Source organism: Fulmarus glacialis, unplaced genomic scaffold, assembly GCF_000690835.1.
Source record: "Fulmarus glacialis isolate BGI_N327 unplaced genomic scaffold, ASM69083v1 scaffold24737, whole genome shotgun sequence".
NCBI lineage: Eukaryota > Metazoa > Chordata > Aves > Procellariiformes > Procellariidae > Fulmarus > Fulmarus glacialis.
In genome coordinates, this window is record NW_009225469.1 from 1 (window position 1) to 8,807 (window position 8,807).

At 39.4% G+C, this 8,807-nt stretch overlaps 1 protein-coding gene across 1 annotated transcript in view; it reads left to right on the forward strand.

Annotated features, from left to right (window-relative positions):
* Positions 1-123: 123 nt before the first annotated feature.
* Positions 124-8,807, forward strand: part of LMO1 (LIM domain only 1 (rhombotin 1)) — a 57,344-nt gene continuing 48,660 nt past the window's right edge. Inside the window, exon 1 of the mRNA XM_009582494.1 lies at positions 124-681. Coding sequence (XP_009580789.1) covers positions 657-681 — 25 coding nt within the window. The 5' untranslated portion in view covers positions 124-656. The remainder of the gene's footprint in view (positions 682-8,807) is intronic.

Here is an 8,807-nt window from a genome sequence, read left to right on the forward strand (position 1 = left end):
CCGGGGCCGGGGCCGGGGCCGGACTGCAGGTGGTGCTGCTGAGCTGGGAAGGCTGCAGTCCGCCAGGAAAGCCTGACAGGAGAATGAGAGGGGTCCCTGGGAAATACGTGCATTTATTCAATAGCAAGTGTGCAAAGCTCACAAATTGAGAGACAGAGGCAGCAGTAGTCGGGCTTAGGTATTCTACCCTCTCTGAATATAATTTTAGATTTAGATTCAGCTTAAATCCAAAGGGAAAACACTTTATAAGGTTGAAAGCTGTGTAGTTGCAACAGCCAGGGTTATGAGCTATCAAATGCAATTACATTAAAATAGATTATACTGTGTAAATTGAGCCATTTAGAAGGTGAGAACCAAAGAAACAGCTCTGATCCCCTTCTTTCTAAATTGCAGTTTTAGTTCCTTGCAATTCTGAGGCACAAAAGTAGGTGAGACTGCTTTTGTATCTGCAAAGTGCTTTATTTCTGAGTGTAATTCTAACTGAGTGCAATCTAGGTTAAAAGCTGGACAACTGGGTAATTAGAGCTCACTTGCTGCTAAAGGACGATCAGCTGTACCGTAGCTCATTTGTGTTCCCAGAGACTTGTTCTCTTCTCCCCTGAGCGGAGGCTGCTGGAGAAGAAGCATCTGTCCCCGGACTTTTCTTGATTGCGGAGATGATGGTGCTGGACAAGGAGGACGGTAGGTGGGCTGAGATTGTGTAAGCCTGTGCTTGGTGTCTTCTGTGCGCTGCTAATGTAGAAATAAATAGTTTTGAAACAGATGTGTGCTGTGCATATCAGAGTGCTCTGCTTTCAGCTGCTGATATTTTCCTCTTGTGTTGGTAAAAGCATGCTTGCTCTTTTTTTTTTTTTTTTTTTTAATCTCTCTTCTCTGGCATGATCGAACCAGTCGAGAAGGGTTTGCCCCAGGCTCTGTTTGCTGAAGGACATAGCAGAAACAGCTTGATTTTGGTTTTTTATATCTATTTAGATTTTTCTTTCTACAAGTTACTCTAATATATCCATTTTAGCCTGTTTATTTTAACAGCTTTTATTGTAAATCTAATTTTGAGATTTTCTTTCCTTTCCATTGCATGTCATTTGGGTCTCTTTAATGTGCACCTTTAATATCTGTTTCTCACAGCTTTTCTTCATAGCTATAACCATAATGACAATAAGCTAATACGCTGCTCTGGCAAAAAAGCATTGGCTTATTCTAAGAATTTACTCCCTTCTCTAAATGGCAGAAGTGGAGCTTCATTTGGGAGGTAATTTAATGAATGAAGCTGAAGGAGAGCTTGACTTATTTTGGGACTTCACATATAGTTATTTTTTTAAAGCCGACTAGTCCTTATCAAGGATGACTAAGGGGTATGAATTGATGCAAAGAATAAGAGGCAGTGTTAGTTAGTAGTTTGAATGACCTGATGCCTTCTTTTGCACGTTACCTACCAGGGCGTGCAACTTAACTGCTCAGTCACCAGTGGTTTCTAGGACGAATGTGGTAAGTCTAATCACAACTTTTTACTGAGGTTTTTCTAAGGCTGCTTTGTGGCTTAGGTCTTCCCTCATAGCTTGTACACTGCAAGCAAAGATTAAAACTGCGGCAGAGCAGAACGCTTCTGTAGCCATCCAGATGGACTTCCTTCATGGCGCTGCCTCTTGCCGAAGACCTCCACCTTGGTGGCACTTTGTGTATTGGAAGTGGGAACTACATCTTAACTTTTAATGCACATTTGTAGCTATTATCTCATTGTTTCATTCCACCTTTATTAATGGATGACGTGTGCTGTGTAATGGGAGTATTGCTGGATGCTCTGATCTTAAAATTTTTTTTCAGAAATGTCTTTAAGTGTTAAAAAAAAAAAAGTCATAGGCAGTTGTCATATGGAAGTAGAAGAAATTACTGAATATTTGCGAGACTGTAGACAGGAAACAGCTTTTCACAGGGAGCCAAAGAGCTTGGAGAAATTGGAGTATTTTGGCAGTATCATTGATTTTACTTGAATATATGTATTGCTTTTTAAAATATTTATGAGAAAAAAAACCTTGTAATTCACTTGCTTTCCTGTGTCAGATTGGTGCTAATCATGTATTGTGAATAGTACTGAAAGCTGCCCAATGCTAATAAGTTGGAGCGATACGATTTTTGTTCCCCGACCCATATCTGTCTTCTGGTATTTTAAAACTGAATTAATACTGTACTGGAGAATAATTAGGAAAGAAGGCTTGATTATTGAAAATAATGGATGGATGCTCACTTTTAACCAAAGATCTTCTACTGAAATTTCTCTTCTCTCTCTCACCTCCTTGCCTCCCAAAAAAGGGTGAGGGGGGAATGCTACCCAATATTTTACATCTAGCACTTTGAGGTCTTTATCTCATTTGATTTCTGGTTTATTCACGAGTGTAGAATTTGAATCTAGTTTCTGGGATGGGATGTGAGGTTTTGTTTCGTTCTGATGTGAAGCACTTGGGACAATGAAAAAATGTGAATGGACTTCTCACAAAGATTTTACACCTTTAAAATGTGAGACCAAGCAGAAATGTGTCATTATCAGTGCCCTCTTGTATGCAGGTTCGATCAAATTTTGACTAAGGGTTGACCAATGTGGGGTCAGTGCCTGTGTATAAGTTGTCTTGCCCTTCTGAATTTATTCTGTGCTAATTAAGTTGGCATCCTAAAACTGTGAAATAATCTTATTCAGGGAAAAAAGTCAAATAAATCCTGGGCTTTATTTCTGTTAAGATCTCATAAGTTTCTTTGTTAACACAGTAGAGTTTAAAAAAAAAAGAAGTAGATGTGAAGCATCTGTTACACATCTTCTAGATCAGCTTTGCAGTTGACTGGACTGTGGATAAAAGACACGCTAAGTGGTTGAATATTGCTTATGCTGGGAAAACAAATGAAGCTAACAGGGTTTCAAAGGCTTTGAAGCAGTGTCGCTCTCAGAGGTGTTCAGTTGTTTTCTTTGGCAATATAAGTTGAAGCAAGCTAGTTTACTTTATTAGAGGCATAAGGCTACTCTTGTAACCTTCCTCTGACTAAGATGAATTTGACTGACTGACCTTATTTCTTTCTGGACCACACGTGTTGTGCTGGGTTTGGGGTTTTTTGTTTTTTCCCCTCTTTAGGACACATCTCTCTTAAAGGACAGCAGCATTTTCCATATTGTTAAATCTTCCTTTTCAATTTGTGTTTCCCTATAGAACTATGTTCTGCTATGATGGAGCAATGCAAATCAAGTAGAATAGCCCAAATTAATTCTTCACATTGGCTGCGGTATGATTGCCTGCATGGAATCAATAATGCATCATGGAGGGATCAAATTTTGGAGTATAATGTGTGAATAATGCTTGACACAAAACAAAAATTCGGTCATCATAATAGCAATTAGGAAAAAGCTGCAGCTTATCCCAGCTGTAATCTCTGCTAACAATGAAGCACAGCCTGGTAATCAGCATGTATGGTATGAAATGCACTAATAGTAATCATGGCTCTTTGTTATGTGTGTAGGGGGTGAAAGTTTCCTTTTAGCTAACTTGTACTATGTTAACTAGACATAGTATCCTTCAACCAAATTATTGAGTATGTGTGCACTTATAAAAACACTGATCAGCTGTGTGTTCATCCCGATGTTTGCATAGACAGTAGCACCCCAAATCACGGATCCTTTGTGTTTTCAAGCAGAACTCTGATTAAATAGATCACAAGAGTAGGCCAAGTTAATAATATATCGAAGGACTCCGTTTAACGTGTACGCGTATACAAACCTTGGGTTTTATTTTAAAAAAATTTCCTTAGTTTCTTTAAAAATGAAAAGAAAAACACGGGTACTCGGTGGTTGTGCATTGGGGTTGGAGAACGGGTCTTAGGTTGATGGGAGGCATTTAGGGCAATGAATATTAGGTAATTTGAAACTGGATTAGTAGCAGCAGTTGGGTTCCCTGTTGTGTAACAGCCCATCTTACCTGCACAGAAGGAAAGAAAAGCAGCATTTGGAATTAGAAAAGCAGTGAAATTAATTGTATAATGGCAGTTACAGAAATGGTGCCACAGCGCCCTAGCCAGGACAGCAGAGCTCGGGCCGACTTCACAAGTGAGCATGGCAGCTGCCATACGGGGGTACCTATAGATAGGTAGACAGATACGGAGAGATATCTACCTCCAGCAAGATAGGTCCTGATAGTCTGCTTTTGTTGATAAAAAGCATTATATGTACAAAAATAAGGCACGTCCAGGTTGTGCACAAGCCTAGTATGAAATAGTGCCATATAGGAAGAAGAGCTGTTCTATGTGCTGCTGATGTCTTTTGATTTCTTTTTAACATACCTTTCTCAGATATACCTGTTGAAGAATCATGCAAAGAGAGAGGAGGGGAAATGGCAGGCTGGCTTTTTCCTCACATGACATGGAACTGAATTTTTCTGTTGCCTGACATTCCTGAAGCTGCCTCTCTTTTTTTTCTTTTTCCTTCCTTTTTTCTCCTATGTCCCTTTATCTTGGACCTTCTCTGTGGTCCATCGTTGTCTAACTTCCCATTTAGAAAGAAACACTACCCGTCTTCCCAGACATCAGCTTATTCAAAGAATGTTTGATTCAGGTCACCAAAGACCCGGTATTTACCTATTTATCTGGGTTACCTGTTGGTTTTTTGAGGGCTTGATCTTGACGCATGTGGTCTTGGTGTAATTTCAGAGGTTTGGTCTGGCTTTAATTCATGACTGTCCTTTTGTGACTCAAGTGTACAGCAATGGATTAATATATTTATGAAGAGGAGGCAGAAGGTTGTAAAAGCAGGAATCTGAATAAGGCCAGAGCACACTTGGCAGCAGAATAAACATGAGACTTGGTTTGGCCAGAAAGGAGAAGAAGAAAAAAAGAAAATTTGGAATGTTCTCCAAAGCTGACCAAGTGTGGAGCTACAGGTAGTCTTCCTAGAGGTGCCCCCTGTTCCTGGAAATGGCAAATACAGAGGCATGAGAGTACTGCGAGATAGTAAAGTAATTGCCTAAACCTTTTCAAGAAAAGGAAGGTACTGTAGTTGGAGCACTGATAACTTAGATCTCTATTTAATGCAAACTCATCCTATGGGAAGAACAGGGGTGAAAGGAGTTAGTGGGCCTAATAGCAAACTACTTTGTATAGATGTATGGCTGCCAGGCAATCAAATACTTCTTAGTGTTTGCTCATACTAGATAGCTGAAGGATCTGGGTAGGCATCTGCATAGGGTATCATTGTTCTTCCTTCCCAGATGCTGGTGAGATGTGATGGTTGTCTGGTTGACATAACAAGTGTTCAAGCAGTGTAGGAACATTTTTCAGCTTGGGTAATAGGGCAAAAGAAGAAGCTGGTTCTTGGAAATTAGTTTGCTCTAATTTTGGTTTAATAAAGTAGAAAGGTTGCTTGATACCCTGGCAGCGGAACATAATTTGTCTTCTTTGGAGTTAGTGTTAAATTTTATTATCTTTAATAGATACAATGTGAACATGTCAGCCTGTTTGTCATAGCCATTCCGAAAATGCTCTCTTACGGTAGAATCTTCGGAAAAATTCCTTTTAAGAGCAGTGCATTATTAATAAAGTAATCCATTAGGTCTGGTGATAAAGGGTTACAGCAGAGTCTGAAATACGTTTCTTAAATGGTTAAGAAATTTATCATGGTTGGAGGATTAATTGATTTCATTTGGAGGCTTTCTTAAGGTTTTCAGGCTTTGTGTTTAGAGATGGTTTTACTCTCTTTGCAAATGTGCTTGCTGCTCAGAGTTTTGCTTCGCTGTCATTAGCATGAACTATTACATTTCTGCTAAAGGTAAACTGTTCTTTTAGCATTATGACTGATTGCATCTGTGAAGAGTCTTACTTAGGTAAAGAATATGAAAGTTTATGGCAAATAAGGTATTTTACTTGAAATCAATTCAAAGTCAGAATAATGGTATCAAGCATTAAGTGTTGCGGTGTAAGAATAAAAAAGGCACTGCAGATGCTGCTAAATGCTGAACTATAAAACTCTAATGGGTCTATATCTTTTTAAAATTGGACAGAACTGTCATCATTTAGAATACATAGACATTGTTTTAAACCGTATAGAAATCACTGCCCCCAACTTCAATAATGTGCGTAACTGTTGCCAGGGAATGATTTATTCAGTGAATGTAGCTCCTATTCACTGAAGACTTGGGGGTGGAGGGAAGGGCGGTTGAAAATGAAAGTTGTTCACTATTAGATTAACATAATTAAACCAATAGATGGTCTGAGAACAATTCGCTGCAGCTACTGTTTTTTAATTCTCAGTGTGTAAGTGTGTGTGTTTTCTCTGTCCTCCAACAGGATGACTCTCGAGCCCAAGTTTTCAAGCGCGATGTTGGGTGCTATCTGTGCAAACAGATGCTCAACTCTCCTTTCCAGTGAATGTTCTTGCAAACTAGTTTCTTCATACATCGCACATCAAAGCAGATAATGGATGCTGTTGTCCAAATTTAGAGGGTTTTTAAATTTCATTGAATATTTCTGAATTCTTTATGCCAGTGTTCAGAGTTCCTTGCATGAGAATCAAACTCTGAAAGGGTGATTTGGGCAGTGAAGTAATATTTGCCTTCTTTTTAAACTATTGATTTCAACAGTTTTTCTTAAAGAAAAAGTGGATGATTGTTGCATATTCATGACTGAACTGCAGTTAACTTGGACCAGAATTAAACGATTAACCCTCTCACCAATGTAAACATCCATTTGAGTGGAAGCCAGGGATGTTCCTACTCTGTTTATTATGGATTTGAGATATAGAAATGTATTCCGGAGGACTGTGTTTCTAATAAATAAAAAGGCATAATGAGAATGTAACTGGGAAGGAAGACAAAAGCAGCCATGCTTTAAATTGTTAATGATGGTGCCAGTGGCTGCAGCTTTACCACAGCTGTTTAAATTGATCAGCTAGTGAAAATGTTTTGTTTTGGCATTTTCCCTGCATGTGCAACTCTTTCGAAGGGACTTCTGGAAGCTTTTCAAAGGGCAATCATGATAATTTTTAAACCAGGCTTAGAACACCAGAGTTTCCAGTATTTTAGAATTCAATATTTAAGGATGCAGTTCAGTTCGGTTTTTCTTTTGTAAAGTTTTTGGCTGTTGAGCCATTGCTTCCCCTAAATTTGCTTTACTGCTCTTTACTGCTCTTCTTTTTTTTTTTTTTTTTTTTTTTTTTTTCTTCTTCTTCTCCTTCCCCCTCCAAAAATTTTGCAAATTACTCACTACCCATAGGAGATGAGGCAACAGCACACTTCCCTAGCTGTCCTTTTTCCCCCATCTCCTCTAGTTTCCCGGCACTACTGAGCTTGATCAGAAAAGCAGAAAGGTGCTATGTCAATTTGCTATGCATCTTTTGGTCAAGCATCCAGTGTGAAATTGTTCTGTAAAATGTACTTTTTCAGAGGGAACTTGCTACTAATTTGTTTCCTGGTTGGCTCTACCTTGTAGCTGATGTGAGTTAACCAATACCTCTTTAATGCTCGTATCGTTTCCTTCTGTTCCAGAGAGATGGGTATACATTTCAGAAGGATGCAATCCCTTCGAGTCATGCAGGTAGAGGAAGGTGGTGCTTTCTGTATCTTGACGAGTGACAGGGTAAAGATCTATGGGTGGAGGACTGGCCTGAGCCGGTGAGCCTTGGTGTGTTTTGCAGAACACTCCTGCTTGGGTTCTCACCTGGAAGAGCTTGTGAGCAGACCTACCTGGGACCTTGTGTAAAGCCTCTTCCCGGCACTCCTGAGGGCAGGTGACTCGTGGATAGGCCATGCCTTAGATAATGTTGAGCACCCTGGTTTCTGCCTAATGTACTTGCAGTGGGGGTGGGTACTGAACATTATTCAGAATCCATTATATATTTATCTTTATACTCCTTTGTGGAAAATGATTTCTGTAAGTACCCTGTTATGGTTATGAAAGCCCGGACCAAGCATCAGTCTCAAACCCTTTGACCTGTCTGCACAGAATGGAGATCTGTTTTGAAAAGGACTCCTTTATATCTGTTTTTACTCCATGCCCTTCCATTCATTTGCCTATACAAAGCAATAAAGGGTAAAACTAAAGTAACATAAATTGGTCTGTCTTCCTGAATCCATGTCTCACTAATGTACCCAGATTAACTCAACTGTAAATTGTCTCCTTTGGATGTCGTGTCTTGCTAAAAGTTTCCTATATGATTCATGATTTGGATTGCTTTTAACAGCTATTGGCTAAGCAATATGGTAAATGTACAAGGTGATGCAATTGGCATTAGTGAGAGGATGCACAGGAGCATGTAATGCAGTCAATACTACATTAACTACTGATGCCCAATTACAGAAACTGGAAGAGTGGCTTTTAGGAGCATTAGGACTTGCAGAAGAGCTGAGATCACCTGCCGCTCCTTGCCTAAAAGCTTCACCCTTTATGCGCTGGGATCAAAGCAAACATTTAGTTGCTATTTTGTCATGTATAACAACGAAGGTATTTCCCCCCCACCCCCTTTTTAATTTTTTTTCAAAAACTGTCACACTGATGCTTTTAGCACATGTAAAATCCTATCTCCATATTTCAAGAATCTCCTTCCATCTCCTGGGGCAAGACTTTATTTGAATAAAAACTCTTTAACCACCCCTGTATTTACTATTTCGCTGAAGCTTACTACTTTAGCCATTTTTTCTTTTAAAGAAATACTAAGTGCAATTTAGTGTGTCCTATTTCAGTGTGTCAGACAAGGCTCCCCTTTGCTCCCCCCAGCTCCTTCCCTTTTCTAATCTGTATATGATTGTTTGTGACCTCAGCTGGCTTGAAGTCTCTAGAAAGAGTGG